Source organism: Sinocyclocheilus rhinocerous, unplaced genomic scaffold, assembly GCF_001515625.1.
Source record: "Sinocyclocheilus rhinocerous isolate Xijiao unplaced genomic scaffold, SAMN03320098_v1.1 scaffold1427, whole genome shotgun sequence".
Classification (NCBI taxonomy): Eukaryota; Metazoa; Chordata; class Actinopteri; order Cypriniformes; family Cyprinidae; genus Sinocyclocheilus; species Sinocyclocheilus rhinocerous.
In genome coordinates, this window is record NW_015632469.1 from 423191 (window position 1) to 438849 (window position 15659).

A 15659-nucleotide genomic window follows, 5' to 3' on the forward strand; every position below is an offset into this window, starting at 1 on the left:
CATTTTTAAAAGCTCATTATCGTCAAATGTTTCTAAAATGTTTATATTCCGAGGTAGATTGCTGGCAACAGCCATTTTAGGATAGTTCAGATTTGGTCTTAGTGACTTAGGAGTCCTCTTCACTACTAATGTTTCGCAGATTTAGGAGCTAGTTTTAGTGCTAAAACACTTTGTGAAACACTCTTGGAGCAAAGATTTAGGAGTCCTAAATTTAGGACTGACACGCCCATTATTTTTAAGATTTTCTCCTTAATCGGCGAGTTATGAGCTACTTTTAGCCTTAAGATGTTTAGTGAATACGGGCCCTGTTGTATGTTTTCCTTTTTTTTTTTTTTTTGCATTTAATTTTATGTTTAATTACATTTTAATAATAATGTCTAATCATGGAATTCATAAAGCTTTAGCAATGTATTAAAATTGTAACAATAATATTGCCCTATGAAATGCTTTATCTTTTCATAAATGCAGTTTTATTATCTAAAAAGGTGCTAATTATATTAATGCATAAAACTTATTTAATTAATCTTTTAACTGCAATCAAATGTAAATTTAACAATTCCTTTTTTTGGCAAACAAAGTGCTGCACAACAGAGGTTTACGGTTTAAATTAAAATGCACGAAGAAATTGTGTTATTCCTTAAATGGTGTTTTAATGTTGTACTTTGAGAAGTATATTCTACTGTACGACAGTAATATGTCTGTGTCATCATTTATTAAAGTTAGACAGAACCTTTATTTTGGTAGGTTGTAGTGAAGATCTTTTAGTTTTAGTGTGTTTCTGACAATAGTTTTGTCTCAAATGAATTGGTCAAATGGTGGTGAAGTGGCTCTCAGAGCAGCTCTGGAGATGTTCATGTGTTCATATTTTAAGACGAGCATCACGCAAGCTTCAGTATGTGTAGTAGAGCAAACTGAGACATGCACAACATGCAGACTTCACATTTACATTGCAGTCCTTCTGCGCTTTGGATGGTTGACCGGTCGGTCGGTCGGTCGACCTCTATTGCTGACACTTAAATTAATTATTACTTAATTAGTTAATTATTAATTAGTTATTAATGTATTTTGAATGCTAAGGGAGCTTTATTTTTTTCAAAAAAAAAAAATGCTTATTTGTTATGCATGTTATGTATGTTTATTGAAAACAAGTTTTGTAATAACCAATTGTTCCAGTCCGGACCTTTGATGACACTGATGAAAATTCAGATTTGGACCTTTGAATGTAGACTTTGCGAACTCATAGTCTATTTTGCTACATTTTTACACACTGTCTATTTATTTGTTTATTTATTGGCCTATTTATGTATTTATTTCTATTTTTCTATTTATTGATATTTATATATTTGTTGAGATTTATTTTGTTGATTATTTATTTTGATAATAAAACTTTATAGTTTTTATACTTACCCATATTTACCTGGATTCACCATACTTACCTGTAGGCTTAGCTTGTACATAGTATTAATACTAGAGGTGTGTAATAGTTTATAATACTAGTCGAGAGACATATCACCAGAACCAGGTGCTCCTAACAGAGCCGTAACTCTCGAGAGGGCAGGGGGCGCTACATATATATATCATTAATTTGTGGCCACTGTCCGTGTTTCATGAATTTGTTCCCTAGAAAACCCATGATTTAAAGGTGCCATAGAATGCATTGATACAATATTTTAAATTGTTCTCTGATATCTACATAGAAGGTATGTGGCTTAGGTAAGGGCAAAAAATCTCCAGAAACGGTTTTACATGTCCATTTACAACCCTAGGATTTGTCCCTAGAATGAAATGGTCTGTTTTTACCTTATTTGGAAGGGTCATGAATAATAATGTTGAGCTCTGCTCTGATTGGCTGTTTCACAGTGCGGCTCATTTCAGTAGCTCACACAGCAGGAAGGAAACACAGGGAAAATATATATATTTCAGTACTTTCTCTCAAAGAAAGTAAAGTATAATGATCCCAAACGTAACTACGGTGGCTCTCTTAATTTTATCAAATGATCATAATCACATCTATTCATTTTACAATCCTACTACTAGCCTTTTATTTAGACTAAAAACCCCTTTAATTCGGGTGAGGAAGCTGGCGTCTTGAGTGGCATTTGCCAGTGACTATATGCTACTTCAATAGACGCATTTTGCAGTATTAAGGTTAACGATTAATCGCTTAATTGATTGTTAATTTAAACGACGATTGATCATGGAAATAATCGAACATTGACATCCCTAGTCAGAATGAGTCCAAACAGCTGATAAAAACATCACAATAATCCACACCACTCCAGTCCATCAGTTAACATCTTGTGAAGCCAAAAGCTGTGTTTGTAAGAAACAAATTCATCATTAAGAAGTCTTTAACTTCAAACTGTTGATTCCTGCGAAAATCCATAATAACGCTTCCTCCAGTGAAAAAGTTAATCTCTTGTTGTCTCTTACTTCAAAATCAACCTACTTATTTATATAGAACTGTCTGGGCTTGTAAACAGTGTTTGATCTGTACATATTTCTCTCCTGATTCAGACGAGACAACTTTTTCATTGGCGGAATCATTATTATGGATTGTGGACTTGTGTTTTTGAACTATTCCATTTAAAGCTGCAGTAGCAAAATAAATAAACAGAGCCTTTAAGAGTTCAAATTCTCAGAAATGATGCACAAAGAATATCCTTCCGTTTGCACGTCATTGCAAGAGTACCTTATTTTTGCCGTGTGTGAGTGATGGGCATGTGATCACACCGACTCACTGATCCTCTCTTCTCTCCACAGCGTCTTTAAGCAGCCTATTGATCACCCCGTTTCCATCACCGGGCTCCTCTCTCACCAGCAGCTGTGCTAGTAGCTACCAGCGACGCTGGTTACGCAGCCAAACCACCAGCCTGGAGAACGGCGTCTTCCCTCGATGGTGCGATTGCAACACACTCATGCACACACTGTGTCCACAGCTAGCATTGGGCGATAGGACCATTTAAATGACGATATAGGAGAAATTTTACTTCACCTTAATATGTCACAGTAGATATATTTGCCTGAAATAAGGTTGTTACAATAGCAAAATATTAAATACAATTGTAATTGCATGATTCATGACGCCAATTTTGATATCACAGCTAAACAAATACAATAGAACAATGATACAAATGGTTTAATCTATCAGAAATAAGAACTACTACAGAAACTGAATAAAAAATGTCAAAATAAAACTGCATAGTTCTCACTGTATAAATGAAATATACGATTTTACAAGAGATTCAGTCAAAAGCAGCGAGTGATTTTCTCTTGTCTTTCAATGTTTGATGAATATTAATGACACAAACTGATGTACAATTTGATTGTTCGCTTGTCTCCCAACTGTTTACATTCATTTAACAGACATAACTGACTGATGATCAATTTGACATTTTTGTGCATTTTTGACTGAAAAAGATTTCATTACTCGGACGCTGTGTGAGCGGCTGCTTTATGGGCGCTCTCAGACTCAGCATGAGTACAGAGAAGGTCTCTTTCACATCTCGTTGCGTTTGAATAGTTTTCAATCACTGGCTAGGCTTAAAAATGCATGCAAATGTAAACTGATTGTGCAACAATTGTATGATTATGCAACATTGCATAAAATTGCATCGTTAAGTGTAGCCGAGACATTTCTATCAGTATATCACCTACTTCTATAATTACAGCAGATTTTTCTTTCATCAGGACCTTCACTTAACACATGCAAACTAGAGAGAAATTCAGAAATGACAAACAGTAGTGAGGACTCAGTGCGTATAAATGTCAGTGTGAGACTCTTTTCAGCCGCTCACATTTCCCTGTCTAATCCAGTGGTGTGGTTGCGTTCTAGGTCTGTGGAGGAGAGCTTCAAAATGTCTGATGAGAACAGCGGGCCGAGTTTGGGTGTTGCCAGGAAGAAGAAGATCGCTATTGGTGTCATCTTCCTGCTCTCGCCCAACGACGAAGAAAACGCCAAGTTCCAGGACTTTTTCTTCTCTCACTTTCCTCTCTTTGAGAGTCACATGAACAAACTCAAAAGTGCCATTGAGCAGGTTAGACATGATTTGTGTTTTTGTGGTTTGCCGTCTCCCTGCGTCATCTGTTGCGTCTCTCTTACAGCGTGTGTTTGTGGCTCTCTGTTTGTTTGAAGGCTATGATACTGAGCCGCAGGTCAGCTGATGCCAGCCAGAGAGCTTTGGCTTACAGTCGCATGGTGGATGGCCTCAATGAGTTTAGGTGAGTTTGTGGTGACACGTCTGTGGACGCTGCTCACCAGGTGTTTTGTTATTTGCATCCTCTAAAAGTCCAGCCAAGGTGTACTGGACACTTAATCCACTCATGTGACATGAGACACACGACACTGATCTGAGGGCGCTTTCACATGCGATGACTTTGTGTCCAATCTTAATGAACGCCTCTGGAGGCATTGCTGGAAGTTTCCTGCTGCTGCACTGAGCACGGTGATCTTTGACACGATTCACACGATAACTCTCGAATCATGTTCAGGTCAACCAGAAGCGTAATGCATTCAAAGAAATAAAAACAAAAATTAACCTGTCAATCATACTAGAGATGTCACATTTTTTCAATTCTGTCAATTGTCATTATGAAAAGGCATTGTTTTCATGCTTCCTATGATCTAAGAGTAATAAGCCTTGTTCAGACTGTCAGTCCAAACACTGTGCATTTTTTGCATATCCTACTGAAATCTGGTTTAAATTAGTTACTGTCCACACTATGTATCGCAACTGTTCGGATCTGATTTGTGTGTCCTGTGGTGCTCTTTCGTTTTACTGAATCCAATCTGAGCAGTCAGACTGAAAATGATTTCCAGGAATGTGATTTGAATAGGATTTCAAAACTCATATTAAAAATCTGATTTTATGTGATGTATTTATTTATTTTTTTGCCTTTCACACTGGTTAAATATGATCGGATATGCACAAAAATCGGATCTGGACTTAGTCTGAACAAGACTATATTGACTTCAACTATATTTGTATGTTGATTCTCCTAAAAGACAAACATTGTATCCCTGCGGCGCCATCAGAACATTGATCTGTTAGTTTGACCGAACTGTTCAAAAGCTGCAGAAATGAAAAATTTTTGTTGTAACAATCAGTTAATTGATTAACCATGAGGAGTTTCTCATTTATTAGCATCAGCTAATAAATAAATAGAAATGGAAAATCATGTGCACATCTTGTTTTTTCACCATTTAAACTTAGTTCTATTTAGTATAAGCTTTAAACTGACTATTAATTTATTATTGTTAAATAATAATGCTTATAAATAGGAGCAGAATTATTAATAGTATTGAAAAGAGCATATAACATCTTGCAAAGGAACTGAGCAGAAGGCCGTGTGAGCTTGTGCTTCAGTCCTGGTCTGTGTAAAATAAACACGGTCTGTGCTTCAGAGGTAATCCACTATGCACCCTCTCATACTTCCAAGTCATATGTTTGTTGGTCCGCGGCCAGAGCAACCTGACCCCGGTGCCACAGAAACCTTATCTCCCTCACACACTGTCAGGACAGACCAGAATAGTCAATAATGTGCAAGTGAACAGACAAACAAATATTTCAGATTTCCCACCTCCAGCGGGATAATAATACACCTTGGCATTCTTCCTCGGGGTTGTGAAGTCAGAGATCTGAAATGATGAAGCTGTACATCAGTGTGTGATGTTTTGATTGTGAAAATCAGTTGGTCAACAATCAGCTGTTCACATTTTAATTAAGACGGGGATCAAATTTAATCAAGGTGTAAAATACAGTAGGAATAGACTTTACTCGATCTAAATTTAATATAGTGCTCTTTTACATGCAGCAGTATAACAACAAAAAACTTTTTGTGTAGTGTCACAAACGGATCCTTAACTAATTAATTGGACCATTTTTTTGCTTGTTTAGTTCTGTTAAATCTTCTAGTATACCAATGACATTTATCAACATTTTAATATTTGTAATATATAGTAAGACTTTATAACACTTAAAGGCGTTATATTGTGAATTCCTCTAACACCGTATTGCTTAAATAATCACCCAGGCCTGATTTTAAGTGATGAACGTTTAGCGTGTCGTGTTCTGTCAGTCCTCATTTCAGGTTCTAGGTTTGTTAAAGTAGACCTCAGAGCTTCATAACTCCTACCTAATCCAGTGCTAAAACAGTTCTGTCTGTCTGTTAGCTGCTGTTGCATGAGGCTTTTTATAGGTCACTACACACCAACTTCAGTACTGGGAAGTATAGTACGTCTTGGGAAGGGAGTATATTGTAGTTTTTTTCCCAAGTGTCAGGCTATTGGGAACACACTCGGGAGTTTGTGCAAACATCTGCATTTTTCCCAGTGCCTAATCAGCACGAGTATTGCTTGTAATGGTAAACAACGTTGCGCAGTTGCAGATTAGTGTTAAAGCTGCTCCTCTGATGGCATCCAGAGATTTGCTTTGCGTGTAATTAAGTGGAGAAAGCGCGCTAGTTTTGCAGAAGCAGTCCTACTCGTGACTCTGCAGTCTTTCCTGAACTCCTACCATTTCGAGTAGCATCTGGGTGTTAAGCTCTGGACCGCGGCCAATGCTCCCGGGCTGCGTGACATTTGCAGCAGTTAAATATGCTGCAAAGGTCTTTCCCAGCTGGGGCAGCCCTGTGCAACTGAAGCGCTCTTTGTTTAAACTGTTGACAAAAGCTCTTTTGTCTTTGTGTGCGGATGCCCTGTAGGACGACCATCTGCAACCTGTACACCATGCCACGTGTGTCTGAGCCCGTCTGGCTCACCATGATGTCGGGTCCACCTGAAAAGAACCAGCTTTGTGGCCAGTTCATGAGGGAGCTGGCCCTGCTCATGGAGCAAGCCTCCAAGAACCAGTTGAGTAACGTCACACATACTCCTCAAGCCATCAAACGCCCTTGATAAGAGTGAATGTAGCCATGTTCTCACTTGCTTTGTCTGTTGTCTTTAGATTCCTCCCTGCACTTCTCACTGCGGTTCTCACTAACCATCTTGCCTGGGTTCCCACGGTCATGCCCAACGGTCAACCACCCATAAAGATCTTCCTGGAGAAGCACTCCTCACAGAGCGTGGACATGCTGGCGAAAACACATCCCTACAACCCACTTTGGGCACAGCTTGGTAAATGACGCATGCAAGAATGCAAAAATGTGTGCATTTCGCCACCTAGTGGAGTGTTGATGGAAATGACTTGCCACAGTGAGCTTTAGAGCAGGGTTCTTTCTGGAGGCCCCACAACAAATACACATTTTGGATATTTCTGGTCTCTACTATTGAGCTGATAAGCAGGTGTGCCTCTAGGAACAAGGTTGGGAAACATTGCATTTGAACAGGAGTCTTCAGTCCTGCTGTCTTGCAGCTTTAACCTGAATCAAACACACCTGAACCAGCTAGTCAAGGTCCTCAGGATTGCTTGAAAATCACAGGCAGGTGTGTTGAAGCAGTAGTCAGGGCACAGTCTTAATCGCTAAATCCCTGGAACATCCACTCCCTAAAAATCCCACAATGCACCACAAGAAACAGGGAGCATCGATGCTCACGACACTTAAAAAAATATATAAAGGTTCTTTATTGGCATCTATATGGTTCCATGAAGAACCTTTAAAGCAGTGGATCCCAACCTGGGAGTCGTGACCCCCACTAGGGGTCGCTGAAGATTTGCAAGGGTCGCTGAGCTCTTTGCAGTTTGAGGGTTACAAATAGAAACGGTTGCAGTTTGAACAACCTAGGCCTAGGATTGGTTTTGTGTGAAACTACGGCAGAAGACTGGATTTATGGATTTACTGGATGAATGGATTTACAGAGGAAAATAATATAAATTTAAAGTATGAATTAATCTCTGAAGGGAACCAAGGGAGACCGGACTAATCCTGCCATTATATCAGACATACAGCACAAACGACACCCTCTTATTTCCAGTGTTGGGTAGATTACTTAAAATTGTAGTCTGTTACTGTTTACATAGTACATGATGAAATTTGTAGTTAGTAATGTAATCTAGGTTACTCATTTTAGGTCATGTATTCTAACTACTTTTTAGATTACTTTTTACATAACTTGTTTTAAACTTACCATTAAATGTACCATTTTTATATAAAAAAAAGCAAAGAAAAAGAAAATATATTCCATTATTTGATATCAACAAAATGAAGTGCATTAAACATTTGCATTACACCAGCGTTTCCCAAACTGGAGTTAATGTAAGAACTGCAGTTCAAACTCTATAAAAAAAGACAAATTAGAGGGAATCAGAAAATTCTGAATATTTTACTGCCATTTTATGAATAATATGTAAATTAAGTAACTGTAATCTGATTATGAGCATTTTAAAATGTAATGTAATCACTTTTTTATAATCTGATTACATGTAATCCATTACTACCCAGCACTGCTTATTTGTTTCCTAGCAAATGTGTAAGAATTGGTTTGGTTAATAATGTTGTTATTGTTGCAGGTGACCTGTACGGGGCAATCGGCTCACCTGTGCGTCTGTCCCGTACGGTGGTGGTTGGCAGACGACAGGAGCTGGTGCAGCGTCTTCTCTATGTGCTGACCTACTTCATCCGCTGCTCGGAGTTACTGGAGACACACCTGCTGGAGAGCGCCGAGGACGAGGCCATCGTGATGCCCGGCTCGCTCATCACCACGTCGCTGCGCCGCGGAGAGGTGGAGGAGTCCGACTACGTGCTGGTTACCGTGCACAAGCCGAGCCAAGACTACCTGTCCCAGAGTGCAGAGGGAGAGGACGTCTACCCGTCTGATGACAACAGCTTACAGGGCAGCACATACATGGACACAGAAGCCCCAGACGAGCACAAGCGTCCGCATCCCGCCACACCGGAGGCAGACCCTATCAGTGACGCGCCTGTCTGCAGAGAAGCAGGGAGCCCACGGCTCGAGACTCGACTGGAAACCGTGGTGAAAGTCGGCGCCAACTCCCCGTGCGAGAGAAGACCCTCGTTCGAGATTCAAGGGGATGTGCGGCCCGAGGTGGAGTCTGGTGGCGTGCCCATCAGGATCTTCCATTCATCAGATATCCTGCTAGACAAGAAGCCCCCTGACAAGAGCTTTGATAACGCCAGGAACGAGCCCTCTGCTAAAGTCACATTCCTCATCGGAGACTCGATGTCTCCTGAATCTGACATGGAGAGTCGACAACAAAAGGTGGAGGAGGAGATCAAGAAACACAAGAAGCTTCTCAAAGACAACCAGCAGAAGCAGTGTAACGGCGAGGCTAAACTCCAAGTGGACCAAATCAAGACCAACGATAGCAAGACTAGAACTAGAAAGACGTCTCAGTGGTGTCCGAAAGTGCAAGGCGACTGCATGGACATGTTTGACGAGTATTTCAGCGATGACAATCCCGTGGAGACGAGGACTATTGATGATGTCTACCAAACGGAGATGAAAGGCGCAGGAAACAATTCCCCACGGTTGGACAATGGTGGGTGTGAGTGCGACGCAGGAGAAACCTGCTGTAAAACCTGCTGTTCTGCCGAGCAGGACAAGGGCATCGAGATGTCGCTGAGTGTCCCTTCACAAGGCACCGTTGGGGAGAAAAAGAAAGCAGTCCCGCTGAACGACTGGGAGATCCCACGCAATGAGAGCTCGGACAGCGCGCTGGGGGACAGCGAGAGCGAGGACACCGGACAGGAGCTGCCCAGGCAAGAGCCCAATGGGCTGTTCTATGCTGAAGAGCAGGCCGACTGGCAGGATGAGCTCGAGGTGCCTTTACCCGGGTGAGCGGAGATCGTTATCAGAACCATCTGTTTTGTTTGGCTTGTGGGCTGTGCTTGGGCTGGGTGCTTTATCTATCTATATATTTTGTATAAACAATATGGAATGAGACAATACTGTATATATCGATATACATTTACATTGTTTTCATTTGTAAGTCGCTTTGGATAAAAGCATCTGCTAAATGACAATGGTTTAGGTATTTTTTTTAAAATTATGTAATAAATAAGAAAACAGAATACAAAAATAACAGAGCAAGCTAGTGTTAGAGGCTTTTTTTTTTGCTTTTTGTTAATTGTATAATCAATAAACGAAAACAAATAGATAGAATACAAAAAGAATAGAGAAGCTAGTGTTAGTTTTTCTTATTTTTAAAATAAAACAAGCAGTTAGTAAATGAATAGTGCAAGTCTAAAAGGGGCAAAAACAATTTTTTTTAAAGAATAGAATTAGAATAGAGAGTGCTAGAGTTAGAGGGTCAAATAAAGATGGAAGAGATGTGTTTTTAGCCGATTCTTGAAGATGGTTAAGGACCGATAGGGGTAAATATGACTGCACGTTATCTCTAGCATTCTGCCCGCTTCAAATCAGACACAGAGATGAAATAGTGTGGTAAGATCACGTTTATTTGAATGAATTATAGCATTTATTTTAATTAATTATAGATCGAGAGAGAGTAAGAGAGAGATGAGTGTGTGCGTTTCCTGTGTGCTGCGTCTGCGTGTCTCTCTCTACAAACAATTAATTACTTCAAAAACTGTGATTTTACCACCTCGTTGCTGAGGAATATAAAATAGCGATCTAGTATCAAGGCTGTTTTATTAATAAAAATCGTGGGGAAGCGTTGACAACAAGTTTATTTGTGTGCGATCTCCAACTCTCTCTCTCTCTCTCTCTCTCTCTCTCTCTCTCTGTGTGTGTGCGCGAGTGATGTGTGTGGGTTAGTGAGCATCAATTAAAGCAGTGCATTAATATAGAACGGTGATTAAACTGACTTGGAACTACCTGTGCATTAAACGGTTTTACTTCATACCTGCTAACCAATCAGAATCCAGTATTCAGACAGACCATGGAATAACGATATATATACCATATATTGCAATTCAGCTACTAAAATACAACTATTTTTTGGCCACATCACCCAGCCCTAGTCTGTACCTTATAAATGTTGCTAATAAACCAGGTTATGTGTTTTCTAGGGCGAAGCTGGTGGAGAACTACTCTAAACCAAGCATTGCCAACTTTGGGAGGTCGCTCTTCGGAGGATACTGTCCTACGTACGTCCCAGACTTTGTTCTGCACGGAGCCCCCAATGATGAGAAACTGAGGCAGAACCTCGTGTCGGATCTGGCCCATGCTGTGCAGGTAAATACCACCTCCAACAGGTCACCAAGCACCCGATGAAGGGTCTGTTGCTGATAGTTATATTTATATAAGATTATGGCTGCAACAACTAATCGATAAAATTGATAATCTTCTATAATGACAATTATTGGCAGCAAATTTGATTATCAACTAATCACATCTGTGCCATGGTTATTTTAGTTTACAAAACTAAAATGAAAACCATGGGGAAAAAAATAATTACTTGAAATAAAAGAAAATATAATTTTTTTTTTTATTTCAGCTGGTTGCCACACTGCAAAAAATGCTTTTCTTACTTCGAGTTTTTGTCTTGTTTCCAGCCAAAATATAAAAAAATTCTTAAATCAAGAAGGATTTTCTAGACAAGTACAAATTATTGTCTTGTTTTCAGAAAAAAACAAGTCAAAATTAAGTGAGTTTTTGCTTAAAACAAGACAATAATTTGTACTTGTCTAGAAAATCCTTTTTGATTTAAGAATTTTTTTATATTTTGGCTGAAAACGAGACAAAAACTCGAAGTAAGAAAAGCATTTTTTGCAGTGCAAGGCATCATTTCTCTTTTTTATTTAGTTTAAATTGTACTAAATAACTAAAACTAAAATTGAAAAACAAGAAAAAGAATTATATAGAGATTTGTTTTTCTTTTATTAAGATTTTCTAATTCGTTTTAATTTAACTTGTACTTTATAAATGGTAAGCAATCAGTTGTTTTGTGGTTCACAATGTAATGTTTATATTTTAACCCTATTTTGCCAAGTTTAATAAATAATCAATAGATTAAGCAGTTATCAACATAATTGTTAGTTACAGCCTTACATATGATCCCCAAACACTACTGTTTAATCATCACAAACTACTTTTACCTTGGGACTCCAGTGTTTCCCCTAGGTTTACGGCTTTTGGGGGGGGGGATTCCGTTTTTTTTCTGGACTCCTTTTTAATGGTTAAATTACATTTTATTAATCAAAAAGCATGTCTAATTAATTAAAATCATGAAACTGCGGGCCGCCCCCCTAAAATGATGGCAGGGGAAACACTGGACTCGTGTGAAAAAGAGTCCCATACATCCCACCTACAGCACTTGAGTGTCACTGAGTCCTAAATGAACAAAAATGTGAAAATCTTGTGTGTAAATAATGTGTAAAGTGTAAATTGGTACGAGCTGAATTGTTGTTGTGCAGCATCCTGTGCTGGATGAGCCCATCGCGGAGGCCGTCTGCATTATCGCAGACACCGATAAGTGGAGCGTGCAGGTGGCCAGCAGCCAGAGACGACCCTCCGACAAGCTGGGCAAAGAGGTGCTCGTGTCCAACCTCGTGTCCAACCTGCTCCAGTCCACCTACCAGCTCTACCGACTCAACCTGTCGCCAAACTTCGTGAGTGCTACTTTCTCACGCTGCTTCTGCTATATTTACTCAATCATCAGGACATCTGTAAGGAAACGTGAACACATTTTAGAGCTCTCACTGTTGATTATTTTTTAGGGCTGCCCCCTAATAGTCGACTAACCGTTAGTCGACCAGAACAGGCTTGGTTGACCAGAATTTTATTACTCGCTTAGTCGCAGAAAAAAAAAAATCCACTGACGAAGTCACGCAATTTGTGACGGACAGATCATTAACGGCTGGTCTATGTGGTGATACAGATGGAGGTGCCGGTGCGCTTACTTGCTCTTAAAATACTCCCTCATTTTTGCTCATACAGATAAGAGTACAACACCTTTTGAATCTGTAAAGACTCTACATTTATTTGTGTGCACTCACAATAACAACAAAACATTGCGCTTTTGTAAAATAATGAAAGCAGTCAGGATGCGCTTTCTGCCGTCTCGGTCTCTGTGAATTTGAGCGCGAAACTCCGTGTATATTTGCCTTACAGATATGAAAACATATATATATATATATATAGAGAGAGAGAGAGAGAGCGAAATGTCTACTTTTAAATAAACCAATTCATATGGAAAACAAATATTCTCCGATTATGTAATCCATATGAAACATGCATACAGGCGCATCCACTACCGCGGAGATGACGAGTCGGTGTCACATCTCTTAAGCCGAAAAAAAGTAAGCACTAGTTTATCAATAAATTATTAAAATGTTAGTGCAGCCTCCTTACTGTTTTTCCCTGACACATTCACTATCATTACTTCTGCCGGTGTGCTGTGGCAAGCTTTATGCGTGTGCTTGAGCGCTTATTAGGCTATGTAGGCAATTAAAGGCTCAGTATTATGATTTAAGTGGTTTATTAATAAACATGTGATTAGTTGACTAATGCTTCAAATGAACGACTACTAGTCAACCAGACAAATCTTAAGTCGAGGGCAGCCCTATTATTTTTGTAAGCAATCGATTATTTTAAAAATTAATCAAGTAATTAGATATTATTTTTGAATAATTGGATCAATAAAGTATCAAAAGCAAGTAATCTTATGGTTTACTGTTAGGACAGTAATGTGACAGTTAGAATGCGTCTTTGCATCTAAAAACGCGAGTCACAGCGCTCACAAATGGTTTTTTAAAAAAGTGCAGCACAGAATGCCTGCTCCACCTTGTTGCCGTCAAATAAAACAGTTGCTTTGCCAACTTGCTACTGTAAACAAAAGCTCGCAACGCTTACCCCGCCTCTGGGCTCTTCTGATTTTTCCACTGTTTTGGAACTGGATTTGATGAGCGGCGCTGCATGTGAAAGTTGAAATTCTTTTTACTTGACACGGTGTCTTAAAAACGTGGTGCTCATGCAAGATTCTGCAATGCGCAACGCTCATAGATGTTTGTGTAGCACGTCTACATAGAAAGACAATGGAAAAGTAGAGCATTCGAATGGAAAAAAACGTGTTCTTTGTGAACGGCCCCCAAAAATGCATAGCTTCATTCATGCATCTTTGATACACATGCTACAGCAACTAATTTCAAACACATGGACATCAAAACATGAAAACTCGAAGCTGGGCTTTGGACGTTTATTGTGAAATGGGCAGGTTGAAACTGAGCTCTGCAGGAGCAGGATTGAAGTCAGTGCTGTATGTTGGCTAGGGTTGTGACGGTGAGGAAATTTTCCCACCGGTTAATCGACGTGTGACAACACCGGTAATACCGGTATCACCGCGGGGGCGGGGCGTTCCCTCTTTTCCTCGCTTTCCTTCACTTTTAAATAGCTTGTAAAAGCGGCGTGCGCATTTTACTTTCTCTTTCAAATAGCGGCAATTCGGAATAAAGCAATTGTTCATTTTTAATTCGTTTGAATTTTCCCTCTTTTCCTCACTTTCCTTCGCTTTTAAAAGCGCCGTGCACTGGGCATGGTTTTAGGGTAAGAATTCATGTGTCTTTCTACAAGTTGTAATTAGTGGTCGACAGATATTTGGCTTTTTTTTTTTTTATTATAGGCATTGGCCAAGAAGTTTTTTCTCTTTGGCCATTATGTTGGACTTTTATTATGACAGCACACTAATGAGAACACTAGGGCCAGAGTGCACGAAGATCCCATTATTTTACTGTCTCTGTTTAACAGTTTGACTGACTGATGAATTATTACACAGAACTTTATACAAAGTAAGTGGTATATGGAAAAAGTGTATGGAGTTTGCTTTTTATTACAATACTTTCTCATCTACCGTCAGCATTCAGCAAATACACATTTCATTTAAACAAGTCTTTGAATATCTAATAAACGTTTAATTTCACCAGTCTTGCAAACTTTATGGAATTCAGCTGTGAGATCATCTGAAGTGTGAATAAAAAGGACTGAACTCCGTGTTTAACAGTCGGTCTGTGAGAAATAAACACAGGCAGGAGAGTTCAGCTGTCACTCATTTTTTAATTATATAAATATTATGTAAAAATACATTTAATTTCAGTAATTGTTTTACATGTTTTTACTGTTTTTAAATTAATAAATAGTGTGATAGCATATAAATCGGCCACCCTGAAAAGGTCCACACTGAGTTTGCGTTTTTTTCGTATTCGTCATTCTAAAAATTTGTCACGCATAGAAACCTTGCACACTGAGTCCGATGCGTATTAGCACCTGCAGGATAAACCGTTGTGAAAAAAATTCACAAAACAATACAAAACGGAGTCTTCAAGCAGTGAGGATGATTTTGTTCTTCTCTCTCTTCTTAAAAAGAAAAAATGAGAGGAAATATTGGGTGCATCCAATCCTGAGATTGCGCAGAGAGAGTTTCCACCTCCTTACCAAGGAGCTTCAGGATTATCCACAGCGATTCAAAGTTTACTTCAGGATGTCAGTGGCTCAGTTTGATGCTTTGCTAGCGATACTGGAGCCACATATTAAAAAGAAGACCACCAATTTGCTGTGTGCTGTTGAAGTGGATCAAGCGGATATTGGCGTTCACTTGTACGGTGGATCTGAATTGTCAAAACACCTCTGAAAACGCTTGCTACGGAATGCAGAAAATGTAAATATTTTTATGAAAATTTGGGATGAGAATTTCGGACTCTGTGTGCAAGGACCTTAAAGGGTTAGTTCACCCAAAAATGAAAATTCTGTCATTAATTACTCACCCTCGTGTTGTTCGAAACCCGTAAGACCTTCGTTCATCTTC

General features: G+C 39.3%; 1 protein-coding gene across 1 annotated transcript in view; it reads left to right on the forward strand.

Annotated features, from left to right (window-relative positions):
- Positions 1 to 15659, forward strand: part of fnip1 (folliculin interacting protein 1) — a 36322-nt gene that overhangs the window by 19283 nt on the left and 1380 nt on the right. The window contains exons 9-17 of the mRNA XM_016555418.1: positions 2764 to 2899; positions 3836 to 4037; positions 4136 to 4221; positions 6703 to 6849; positions 6945 to 7114; positions 8448 to 9732; positions 10930 to 11095; positions 12277 to 12471; positions 14379 to 14404. Of these exons, the coding sequence (XP_016410904.1) occupies positions 2764 to 2899; positions 3836 to 4037; positions 4136 to 4221; positions 6703 to 6849; positions 6945 to 7114; positions 8448 to 9732; positions 10930 to 11095; positions 12277 to 12471; positions 14379 to 14404 (2413 nt within the window). The remainder of the gene's footprint in view (positions 1 to 2763; positions 2900 to 3835; positions 4038 to 4135; positions 4222 to 6702; positions 6850 to 6944; positions 7115 to 8447; positions 9733 to 10929; positions 11096 to 12276; positions 12472 to 14378; positions 14405 to 15659) is intronic.